The sequence below is a fragment of the Echinops telfairi genome, unplaced genomic scaffold, assembly GCF_000313985.2.
Source record: "Echinops telfairi isolate 266 unplaced genomic scaffold, ASM31398v2 ScPeMD7_23;HRSCAF=83, whole genome shotgun sequence".
NCBI classification, from domain to species: Eukaryota; Metazoa; Chordata; class Mammalia; order Afrosoricida; family Tenrecidae; genus Echinops; species Echinops telfairi.
Window position 1 is genome coordinate 59,355,104 of NW_022103920.1, and position 13,007 is coordinate 59,368,110.

General features: G+C 39.3%; 1 protein-coding gene across 2 annotated transcripts in view; it reads left to right on the forward strand.

Moving 5' to 3' along the window:
- The window catches only part of VPS50 (VPS50 subunit of EARP/GARPII complex), a 131,351-nt gene that overhangs the window by 5,347 nt on the left and 112,997 nt on the right, over nt 1–13,007 (forward strand). For both annotated transcript variants that reach the window (XM_004702659.3, XM_045288778.1), the window contains exon 2: nt 3,614–3,682. In XM_004702659.3, coding sequence (XP_004702716.1) covers nt 3,614–3,682 — 69 coding nt within the window. The remainder of the gene's footprint in view (nt 1–3,613; nt 3,683–13,007) is intronic.

Sequence of the window (13,007 nt, forward strand, 5' to 3'; positions counted from 1 at the left end):
GAGATTGAGTGGACGGTGGAGAACGTGGAGATTGAGTGGACGGTGGAGAACGTGGCGATTGAGTGGACGGTGGAGAACGTGGAGATTGAGTGGACTGTGGAGAACGTGGAGATTGATTAGTTCGTAATATTCATTTTAATTCTGGGTGCAACGATAACTTGAAGAGACATGTATTTTTGCTGAATTGTGTATTCATTTCAACCAGGGAAACAGTCAATACAAATCACATAAAAAATAAAAGGGAAATAATGGTTAATTATTGCAACAGAAAATATCAATTTACATTGATAGAGCTCTGTAGTTATAACCCTGATTTTGTGTTTTAGAGCAACGAAGATAAAAATGACTCAGTATTTCGTAGTATAAAGTTATATAAGTTGAGAGTCAAATGTTAAAAGATCCATAATCCTAAAACGCCTTTGAGTGTTAGATGGTGTGCTTTGAGACACCAATGTGATTCTCCACGTTTGGTTTGATGGATAGCCGGTAGATATCTTTCTGATCACCATTGTATTAAGAATAGTGGTAAACACTAAAAAAGATGCTTCCTGGTGCAACCATATCCTATTTTTGGGCCCTCACATGTATTATCTCCTTCCCTCCTTAACAGTGTGAATTAACACCGTCATTAAACTAGGGTTCATGGGGAGGCTAGGTAGCTTGCCCAAGGCCATGACCAGAGAGCAGAGATTTGAACCCAGGTGGTCTGTTTCTAGAATTGCTGTACTACACCGCCTCCTGTCAGGTGCATGGGCATTCCAGCTCTCATCCCTTTTCCTTTGCATATGGAGTGGAAAGATGTCAAGTAAAAGGAACAGCTCTTTGCACGTGGTGACTAATTTGGAGTTCAGGCCTTTTGCGAGATCTTGGTGCGTCACTTATTTACATTTCCTTCCCGAGGAGCTCTGGGAAGGAGAAAATTAGACAGGCTGTGTCCCTGTGCAGATTTCTCTGGGAGTGAGTAAATAAATCTGTGCTTTTGAAAAGATTAATTTTCGAGTTATCCTGATGATTTTGAATCAAATTATGAACAATTTTATGTTCCCATGTATTTACATGTACTGGTGAATATGTAATATCCGTTGGAGAGAAGTTGAGACGAGGAAGAACAAATGACCAGGAGTAGTTACATTTCCCCGTCTTACTCAGTGAAAGACATATGAAAGGACTGTACCAAGTTTGTGGGAAAATTCCCGTTATCTGGGCCTTTAATTTTTCCATGGAATTTTTGAAGGCCATGTATTAAATCTTGGTAGGGCTTTTTTCGGCAAAGCCTTCCTGGCAACTTCATTTTGAAGTCAATTGCATGTTCCTAGGGGAGCAGTTTTAGTTCGTTCAGTTTGGAGCCTGACCAAGGACTTCTGCCCAGTGTTTCGTACTTCTCTGGCGCCTCGTACTGTGCTTCGGGAACCGTGCTGGCCACTGGGACCACGTATGGTGGATCGCCTCCTTCTCATGGGACTTACACTCTGGACGAGAACGAGAACGGGGTTTAAAAGTTAAGAACTTTGGCAGGGATAATATGTTAGAAAAAAAGTGTCTACCTGTTTTTAAAACATGAATGATCACATACATTATCTGGGGTTCTTGTTAAAATGCAAGTTCCCGGTCCACCTAGAAATATCTATTCATGTGTATCTTAGTCCCTGGGTGGTGCAAATGGTTAAGTGCTGGACAGCTAACCAGAAGGCTGGTGGTTCGAACTCACCCAGAGACTGCTTGGAAGACAGGTGATCTGCTAATGGAGCCGTTCCACTCTGCACAGGTGGGGTCATCCTGTGTTGGGCTTGAGTCCAGTACAACCAAAATGACAGGGTTGTACTGGGGCTCAGGTGAGTCGTGTTGGTGGAGGTTGTCCATGGCGACCAAAAGATTTAGGAAAACTTTGCAGAAGAACTTCTGGAAGTGGTGTCCTGTTTTATTTGGGAGGTGGTTGTGTGTGCGCGCGCGTGCAGAGACAGAAGGGGGAGAGGGATGGGGAAAGGTATTTGGGGAATAATAGAAGACTTGTGGTTGAGTAGGAGCATCCTATCTTAAAAAATGATAGATACAATTGGTGGTGTTTTATACAAAATAAAACAAAATGTATACTCCTATCATTTAAAAAGAAAGTGATACTCTTAAATCTCAGATAACTTACATACACTAAGTACTGTGGTTACTAAGGAACCCAGAGCCGTTAATCTGACATTGGACACCTAGGCGCCCTGCTAGTGAGCATCGGGCTGCTGAACCAAGGTGAGCAGTTCGAACCCACCAGCGATCAGCAGGGGAAGATGAGGCTTTCTGCTCCTGTCGAGACAGCCTCTGAAGCCCAGCGGGGCAGCACTACTGTTGGAGTCAAACCCGTGGCAGTGAGCGAGTGGAAGGGGCGGTTGGGTCCAGCTGGAGGAGCGGTGAAGTGCTCGCTGTGCACTGAGTGGTTGATGGCGTCTCTGCGAGAGTAGAGCTGAGGATGTGCTATCGTAAGGGTGACAGCCTTGGAACCCGGAGAGGCTCTTCTCCGTTGTCCTGTCGGGTGTCGCTAAGTGCGCCGACTGCGTGGTGTCATAAATCTCTCCTCCAATTATTGTAGTAACTAATTTCCCCTAAAGACTTAAACAGGGGTTTTACGTGTCTGCGTTGGTATCCTGTTTTCAAAAGGAGGCTTAGAAAAAGGAAATTGAAGTTGCTGATGAGTTTTTCCCTGGATTAGTTTTCCTAGCACAAACAAGGCTTCCCGAGCCCTCCCGCTCCTGTGGATGGAGTGAGCACAGAGTACAGAAAAACTAATCAAGAACAAGTGGGAATAAGTAGGTCGGAGATTTAAGATCTGTAACACATTGAACACACTGCTGGGAAATACTCAATTATAATGGAGGGAGCACCTATATTAATTAAACAATTAGCATTGTTTGAAAATCTTTGATTCACTCAGTTGGCAAATGTATTACTGTATATAATCGTATATAAGCCAAGTTTTTCAGAATATTTTTAATGCAGTTTTTGTAAAGTTAGGTGCCGTGGCTGATAATTCGGATTGGCTTATACTCGTATATATGGTGTATATATGTATTCACGATTCATAATACTATTGCTTTGCCCTCTTCTGAGAGTGAACTTGTTAATGATTAATACTGTTGTTGTGAGTTGTCATCTCATCCATTCCCAGTAATGGCGACCCCGCACACAGAGTAGAACTGCACCGCATACAGTTTTCAAGGTGGGACCTTTAAGAAGCAGGTCACTAGGCCGTAGCTGTCCCTGAGTAGGTTGGGACCATCAACCTTCCAGCTATTGTGCCTGTTGGTGCCACCCAGTGATACCTAAGTGTTAACAGAGAAGTGCTGGTCTTTTATAGAATGCTTTTTTGTCACCTAGTTTCTTTGCCTTTGTTTTTAAATTGTGGTCAAGTTAAACTTTTGAATAAAGAAGGAGCTGTATAATAATTCTTTTAAAAATAACCACCAAAAGCACTTCATATTTTGATTTAATTAAACAACAGTAGCTTTAGAGCATATGTTCTATGTGTTTGGAAGCAGAAGCATTTCTGTTCTGATTTCTATATCAGTAGGTGAATTCTCTCCTTTTACAGTTCTGCCATGCAATTAAAATTCTGTTCCTTTTTTCTAAGGGTCTGAAAAGCCCTCCTGAGAGCTTCAGTGATCTTGGTGCCATCGAGAGTCTCCGGGTCCCTGGAAAGGTATTGATCTACACCTGTGAGCCTGGCTTTTCACTTCCTTAAAACCTGTTATTGCCTGTGGCTATTGATTGGCTCACAGAAGGGTTTGCTTCCTGCAGGCGGATGATTGTTAGGATCGGCCAGGCACATTTTTACTGTGGGTGGCTTGGAGCTGGTTTCTGCATTCATTGCTCATTGGAATGCAGGGCAATTCATTGTCATACAGCTGAAAATGTGAAATTGAAAATTTCAGAGTGTATTACTCTGTCACATTCGTAGCCTGAAAGCATTTTTTTATATTTAATATATTGATTTATCTGGAGCAATTTTGTGAAATTAAGTAAAATAATTTACTGAATGTTTCCTGGATTTTAATGTAACTTTGAATCAGAAATCATGGCTTTTTTTTTTTGTAGCGCAGAGGCTATGGAACATAGAAAACACTACTTATATTACATTTTAGTTTAAATTTATGCCTCTGACATTCATGGGTACGTTTCAGTTTATGAATTTAATAAGTATGAATTGAAAGCTAACCTGGCTTGATTTAGCATGACTGGCTTAGCCGTGCTTTTGATTTTCTTGACCCCCTCATGGAAAAATGTAGGGCGAGGACATAAATAAATACCTGCTGTGGTCAACATGTGAGAACATACCTGTATAAATATAGGGAAGTATATCACATTCGGAGAGTTAGGGAACATGTGAGATACATGAATTTGATCTGACTACTTCGCATCACTGAACAGAATGCTGAAAGCACACATTTAGCACAGAGCTGGTTTCCAAGAGTATTGGAAAGGATTGTGGAAAGGGTGCTGATATGCCTCTGGAGACCTAGGCTCATGTATTAACTTAAATATTCAGCTCATTAAAGGGCAGCGTCTGTGAGCAGATAAAATTGGAGTAGATGATACTTAAGGTATTAATGTTAATATTTTGTACTTTTGATATTATTAATACTTGTCAAATAAGAAATGTACATTCAAAAAAGTGCCCTACCACTTTGTTAGAAGAAGAATTTACTAGTATCTCTTTCAATAGAATTGGCATTGAAGTGTATAATCAGGGCATAGTTTCTAACTTCCTGTGATTGGGATAAAACTTATTTTAAGGTTCTTTAACTATAGGATAGACTTTTTCCACAGGTGATACTTAGCCAGATTCTGGCCATGGATCTGCAAAACCATCTAGATTTTTCCCATTAGACATTTATGGCAAAATGTTTATTTAGCTTTTTTTTAACCGTTAGTGAATGTGTGCTTTTTTGGCTTCAAGTCCTTTAAGATTTCTCACCCTTCTTTCCTAGTAAATCGCCGAGGTCCATTTTGCAAACAAACATGTATTAAGCCAGGCAACTGCTAAGGAATGAACACACAAAGAGCTACACAATTCCCTTCTTTCTTCCATGGGGCTCGCAAACCAGGTGTGGGAGAGTGAGCAAAAATAAAAATACTCTGTCATTACTTTTTATAGACTACTTATTTTTGCACTTTCCCCCCCATTTGGGTTGAGGGTCCTATGAATTGAAATCAGACTGGATGGCAACTAACAACGATAATAAGTATAATAGAGGTCTGTTAAGGTATGCGCAGCGGGAGCACAGCTATGGAAATGAGTCTGTCTGTCTAGCCGATTAGGGATCAGTAGAGGTGAGTGCCGGCTTCCAGAGCCGGTGATTAGTGTATAGGGTGATTGTTAGTGGGAAGTCTGGAGACAAGGGATACTGATTAAGGAGGAGAAAATAAGAACATGCGCTGGAGGTAAATTCGATAGAGCAGAATTTATGTAGGATTGTATGTAGGATTTCATTGTTTGTGTAGACTGGGAAGGAATTGGAAAGATTGAGATTTTTAGCTTAGGCAGTGGAATTGAAGATGATATTTTGGTAATGTGTATTCATGGAACAGATCGGTTTCTTCTTTTACCTGGGGGCCTGGTAAAGCCTTTGAACAGTCAAAGAAAAACAAGTTACAATTTGCACAATAGATTTTTTTTTGCACCTTAATTTCTTCTTTTCCAACATATTAGCCTTTGAATGGACAGGCAAGTGACAAACAACTTTAATGTTGCTGACTAGAGCTGAGAAATATTTTTAAAGGCAGTCTTTTTAAAAAGAAAGCTCTGATACCTCTACCGCTCTCATCTTTCATTCATGTTTTTCTATTTGTAGAAACAAATTTTAAAAATACTTGTTAAAAGTATAACTTCATTGAATAAGAGAAATAAAAACATTTAGCAAATATCAAACCTGAAAATTTGCTTCCTAATTTTGTCATTTCATTTCATGTTAGTGTTTTTGGAATACTACCACGTGTAGAATGTGATTAAAATATTTTATTTTTTAATTGTATTACAATGCTGGATTAAAATAATGGCACTTTAATATTCTTCATTTAAAAAAATCTGTGAGTCCTTTTTCTGGGACCGCCTTTTAAATTGTAATCTCACAATGCCTCCACTAGATGGCACTGAGAGCCTGAAGAAAAACAGGATAGATTTTTGAAAAATGATGTTTTATTTAAAACACACACACAGAAACTGGTGAACTGGCTTCCTTTGATGGATTGTTATTGTTGTTCTAGAGGGATTTTAAGAAAATGTGCCCTTTCTCCCATAATCAGACATCTGGTAATTCATTATAAATTTACTGGGTGTACGTATGGTTTCAGGGTATCTGTGATCTTGAAAGAGGTTTTGAATTCTATTTCATTTGGAAACAGATCAAGCCTATTTTTGCTCAGTGATTTATGACTTATATCACTGCACGAACACTGTGAACTTCCTGTTTTTGTGTTTTTAGCTCTGTTTAGAATTTGGTGGTTAAACATTCTTCTTATTTTTGTATTTGTTTTCAATCATAGCGATAATGTGATGGTTACTTTGCTAAGATTGTGATTCCTGATTTTAGAATTGGTTATAACACAGGAACTGTATGTTATCTGTTGAAGAAATGTAAACAGTAATAAAGATTTGTCCTGCAAACCCAAATTCATGTTTTACAAAAGCAAATTTCTCTCCTCTCCCTACCTTTCACAGTTCATTCAAGTTAGCTCACATAATGTAAGTTGTGGTCTAATAAGTGCAATACAGAAATGGAAATAGATTTGCATTTCATATTTTGTTCTACTATACATTTTCTGAGGGGTTTTGAAACCTGACCCTTGCAATGACAATTTCGCATGCATCTTTATGTTTGAATAAAAGCCTGCTGCTAAGGATATGAATTTCTAAGCTGTCTCTGGGTTTGAAAATTACATTAAATTACTATTCAAAGTATTGGGAATATTGAATTGAATAGTAATCAGGGGAGCTGCGAGGCTGTCATAGCTAATTTTTCACATTTATAAAGGCAGATAGAATGGAAAGTTCTGAACCTGGAGGTTAGATTTTTTTGGGTACTTTTAATCAAAAACACTGTGGTGCAATCTGATCTAACTACACAACTAACAACAACAATAAGCGACCTTATAGGGCAGAGTAGAATTGTCAGACAGGGTTTTCAAACCTGAAACTCTTCATGGAAGCAGACTGTCATGTCTTTGTCCTGCAGAGTGGCTGGTGGGCTTTGAACTGCTGACCTTTGGTTAGCAGTGAGTGCATCAACCACTACACCACCAGGCTCCCTGGTCATTTGAAAGTAGAGGTTTAGAGAAAAATTCAAAGCCTCTTTTTTCCTTCCTAAGCTTGAATATATTCTTTTAAGAGATGAACTCTTACGTTGGAAATTGCTTTTTAAAGTTACAACCTACGTACAGGAAAGCCATAAATATACTGAAGATGTTTCCTAACACCTTACAAAGAGAGCTCAAATTGTTTTACAGCCTTGAATCTCCAGGTCTCATAACACCTTTTGTTATTTTATTGAGAGAAAAAGTGGCTTGGCTAAAAATCAAAGATGCTGACTGAAACTTCTATTATAATTGTTTTTCTTCAGTTTTCATAAAGTTACATTTATGGCGTACATTTTATAGGTGTATGTTCCTATAGCTATATCTCAGAGATGATTGAATTAGAGAGAATGGGTAGGTAGTACTGTATACAATGTTATAGTATAGTATGACTTCTGTAAAAAGATAGCTTCTAAAATATTGAGCAACTTCTTTGTGTCTGCTACACTCCTGAAATAGCAAATAATCCTGCTTGGTTTATTATATTAGTGAATATTGAATATTAGTGTTTACTTTTTGATAGAAATTCTAGCACAATAATAAGATTACTCATTTTCAGTAGAGGAAGATTGAAGCCATAACACGTATAAAATATATTGGATTTTTAAAATCTGCCTAACGGCCTTTTATGGCCTCCTGCTCTAAGTGTGAGTCTTCTTCCCAGGTGTTTTTCTACCTGCAGCAAAGGACCCACCCTTCTCTTGCTTAGTCTGCCCTGGGCTTTCACACTGCACTGGATGTGCTCGAGCTTCCAGCCTCATTCCCCTGATTTCTCAGGATTGAAATTCTTCCTGCTTTCAATTCTCCAAAATGCCACCTCTTTCCCGAGCTGGGGGGCCCTTTCATCATGTCGGTATTTGCCTTCTGTGGCTTACTGATTCCCTGACCCCTTTTAGTGCTTTCGCAGCTTCTCGAGGGGGAGAGGCTGTACTCTGCTAACCTCGTGGTAAACTTTTACACAGTGCATAGTGGGAATGAAAATAAATGTTCGCTAAATTGAAATGCATTTACTTGATTGGGGAGGCGAGAATGATGTAACTGCCAGAAGGCAGGTTCGTTCTCAGCGTACTGCCAGAGAGAGAGTTGATTTGCTCTGTTGCCTTTGTGCTTTTGGTCAGCTTCCCTCCACACCCGCCTCCCCTTGCAATTAAGTGATTGCTTCTGAGCTTTTCTCCAGCTTTAACTCTAGCGACACTGATGTACTTCTTCTGTGTTTTAATGTAGTTAATAGCAGGGACAATATGGAAATATTGATGGTCTGTGCAGGTGGTTCCCAAAATGGGGGGGGGGATTGGAATTTCTTCATTTACAAAGCTTTTGTACCACTATTTAGATTAATATATATTTACTTTCAGTTGCTATACAACATAAAAATTGTTATAAACTCCTAGTCCTGTTTTATTGCTTTGTTTGGATTTAATATATGAAGCTTTAGTATTAGTACTCTTTCCCCCGTTTTTTCTTATGGGGCATCTTTTGCTCATTGTGATCAAACAGTGTTGTCTTCAACATAGAGTAGGCATACCAAATTGGTTCTGTTTGAAGTGAAGGCCTATCTATTATTGACACATTTCCATCTTCAGAAATCTTTTTATATAATGGTAGAAGTATGCAGCAATTGTGTTGGAATAATATCCAATCTCCTTTCTGTTTAATTTTCTATTTTGTTCGAGTCGAGCACCCTGAAAATCATTTTAACACGTGCTGTGTGATTTTTAGTTAGATGAAAGAGCCCTTCTATTAAAAGTTTGTGGGAATTTCTGACTATCCAAACGAGACTGTAGTGTCGTTTCCATTTCATTCTTTGGTGTCCTTTCTGCACTTGGCTGTCGATTGATTTTGGTTTCGATCATCAGTGGTTATTCAGAATGTGCCTGTGCACTGTGCAGCAGACGACGGGGAAGAAGCAATCTTGCCTCCTGAAGGGCGCTGCTGTCTGATTGAGCACGCAGCACTAGCAGTGATGACGCTCTTAGCCAGAGACCAGGCCGGGAGTGCGAGGCACGGGGCATCATGGCCTCAGTCCCAATGGCGTTTGTCTGAAGGAGTTAAGATTTACATTTCCCCAGAGAAGCCCCCATATTTTTCAGAGAGAGAGTGTTTTATAGGACCGATGTTTTTTTTTTTTTTTTTTTTTTTTTTTTTAAACATTTTATTAGGGGCTCATACAACTGTTATCCCAATCCATACACACATCAATTGTGTAAAGCGTATTTGTACATCATTTCTCAAAACATTTTCTCTCCATTTAAAGCCCCGACATTAGGTCCTCATTTTTCCCCTCCCTCCCCGCTCCCCTCTCCCACATGAGCCCTTGATAGTTTATAAATGGGTATTTTGTCATATCTTGCCCTGTCCGACTTCTCCCTTCACCCACTTTTCGGTTGTCTGTCCCCCAGGGAGGAGGTCACACACAGTTCCATGTAAGGACCGATGTTTTATTGGGGTGTTTGTTTTGAATTGAATTTCATTTTGCATGCTACATTCCTTTTTTTGCCTTCCTCGCTTTTATCCCTCACCGTCGTCCAGGTTACCTCCATATAAACTATTCAGTGCCACGTGTCTGTTCTGTGAAATTACATGGGCTTGTCCATTCTCTGCAGTGTAATTGCTTAGCTCTCTGGAAAGGAATGGCATTTGACATTTTGTATTTATACGGAGGGAACTATTTTTAAACACTCATCAAATTTCAAAATGTTCACCTCTCTTATTTACAAATGAAACATGTTTTCCTTTTGCCATTCTTACTCAGTTTGGATTGTCTGTTTCACTGCCAGTTTGAGAGAGTGTATGTGTGTACGAATTACTTTTTTGAAGGCATGGAAGTACTAAGTAAGCAGAGAACTGCATTAGACCCTATAGATGTTTACCCTATGTATGTTAAATTAATTGGTTTATGGAGAACATCAGCTAGGTACTATGGACATTGGTGATAAAAATGCTAACTCATAATCTATTTGAATTCTTTTCTCCATCAGTTTCATCTGCATCTAATTCACATATTCAATTCAGTAGTTCAATCCCATTGAGAAGAACTGTACAATCACCACCACAATGAGTTTTAGAACATTTTCTTTAGAATTTTACTCATTGGTATTCGCTCCCATTTTTCCCTTAAACATAGTATCACCAAGGAACCATTAATCCTTCCTGTCTCCCTAGACTTACTTGTCCTGGATTTCATATACAAAAAAAATTAAACAAACAAACAAACAACAACAACAACAAACCCAACAAGAATAACAAAGTAAAACAGATAAAAATCTTAATAGAAAAGAAAGCAGAAAATATAAAAAACTAGAGCAAATTTAAATGGATTATAAGGGAGGCCAAATGATAGGGTAGTAAATTTAACCTCACTACACCTGCAACAATCCACTTGGTCTTAGACCTCATATTTTTCACTCTTACCAATCTTTGTAATTTTCAAGGGTTTTATTTAAGTGCTAAAAATAATATTAAGACAATAAAAACTAAAAAAAGACAATAAAAATTAATTGAACTTTATTTAATATAACTACAGAGTTAAAAATGTTGCAACAAAGAAAAATTTTTCATAGATTCTTGTACTCTAGTTTATGGCTAAGAATTATACATTGTCATGGAAACAGAGTCAGGTCGGTGTTTACATAATAACCTGTGAATGTGTAATTTTTTTTGAAGAACAATTACGATAATTACTGACTTATTGTAAAACAGTTCTGGTCTGCTCTATGGAGTCTCTAATTGTCAAAACTACACATTTTAGTTCTTCACGAGCACAATAAGCAAGGGCAGACTACTATTTGACTTAACGATGGCTTTTGTTATTATTGTTTGCCTTAGGGTTTATTCTGACTCCGAATCACCTCCTAGGACTGAGTAGAACTGCTCCATAGGGTTCCCAAGGCTGTCACCTTTCTGGAAACACATGACCATGTCGTCTTTCTCCAGTGGAACAGGCAATGGATAGGAACTGACAGCCTTTCGGTTAGCAACTGAACACTAAAGCACAGCTCCACCAGGGCCCTTCAAAGATGACTTTTTAGCGACCAGTGTTCTCAAGGTTCAAAGATCATCTCAGAATAGTATTTGAATTTCCATGGAATACATGGTGCCAGACTTTTTTTTTAAAGATCATGTAACGATCCATACATCAATTGTATCAAGCATATTTGTACATATATTGCCATCATCATTTTCCAAACATTTACTTTCTATTTGAGCCCTTTATGTCAGCTCCTCTTTTTTCCCTCCCTCCCCTTTCCCTCCCACATTCATGACCCCTTAATAAATTATAAATTATTATTATTTTCATATCTTACACTGACCTCTGTCTCCCTTCACCCACGTTTTTGTTGTTTGTCACCTGGGGGTGGGGCTTATGCATCAATTATTACTTATTGGTTCCCTTTCCTCGCTTCCTCCTACCCTCCTGGTATCACTACTTGAATTCCTGTCCCTGAGGAGTTTATCTGACCTCGAGTCTCGGTGTTGTGAGCTCTTATCTGAACCAGTGTACATGCTCTGGTCTAGCCCCCAGTGATAGGTAGGACTGGGGGTGCCTCATGATAGTGCGGGGTGAGGAAGCCTCAACGAGGAATATTGTGTTTCATAGATGCTATACTGCACCCTTGTTGATTCTTCTCTTCCTTGTGACCCATCTGTGAGGGAATGTCCCATTGTCTACAGATGGGTTTTGGGTCTCTGCTCCAACCCCCCATGTTCTCAACAATATGTTTTGGGGTTTTTTTGTACCTTTTACCTGATCCCTTCGACACTTATGATCACAGGCTGGTGTGCTTCTTCCATGTGGGCTTGTTGCTATTCTGCTAGATGGCTGCTTGTTGAACTTTAAGTCTTTAAGACCCCAGATGCTGTTATCTTTTGATAGCTGGGCACCATCAGCTTTCTTCACCACATTTGCTTATGCACCCATTTTGTCTTCAGTGAGCATGTCGGGAGGGTGAGCACCCAGAATGCCAGGTTTTAGAACAAAGTATTCTTGCATTGAGGGAGGGCTTGAGCAGAGGTCCGTCTATTTCCTCAATGTATTGCCATATAAATATATGTACATAGGCCAATATCTTTGACTATATTTACATGAGTGCACACTTAGGTTTATACCTCTACCCACAGCTTTATTTGTAGAGTTTTCCTGTTTCTTTTTACCTTCCTCTTGCCCCTCATTGCGCTCACCCTTCTTTTGCCTGTTAGTAATTCCTCTCAGCTAGATTGCAATTGCTCTAACATCACTGGGATCTCTGTGTTCTCCTCATTGTTGCTTTTAATTCCCTAGTTGTTCCCCTGTTTGTGGCGTTGTTTGCTCACCGCTTCTTTCCCCTGCGTCCTCCTCCCTGCAAATCCCTCTAGAACTTATGGTCCATTGCTTTCTCCTCGGGCTTCTTTCCCAAACCTATCTTATATAGGTCGGCAAAACCAACAATAACGAGACAAAACTAAAAGAAAACAAAAGATTAAATAAAAAATGAGAAAAAACTAGCGAAAAAACCCCAAACAAACAAAAAAAAAATCATATATAATTTCAGGTGTGTCCGCTGACCTTTTATGGCTATCTCACCACCGGTCCTGGGGAGTTCTGGGAACTGCCCCTCCTAGCCTGAAGTCTATTTATGGGGCTCCTCAGGGGCTTTGTGGCTTGGTTTTGCTGCCGTTCCTGATCTGTTATGTTCCCT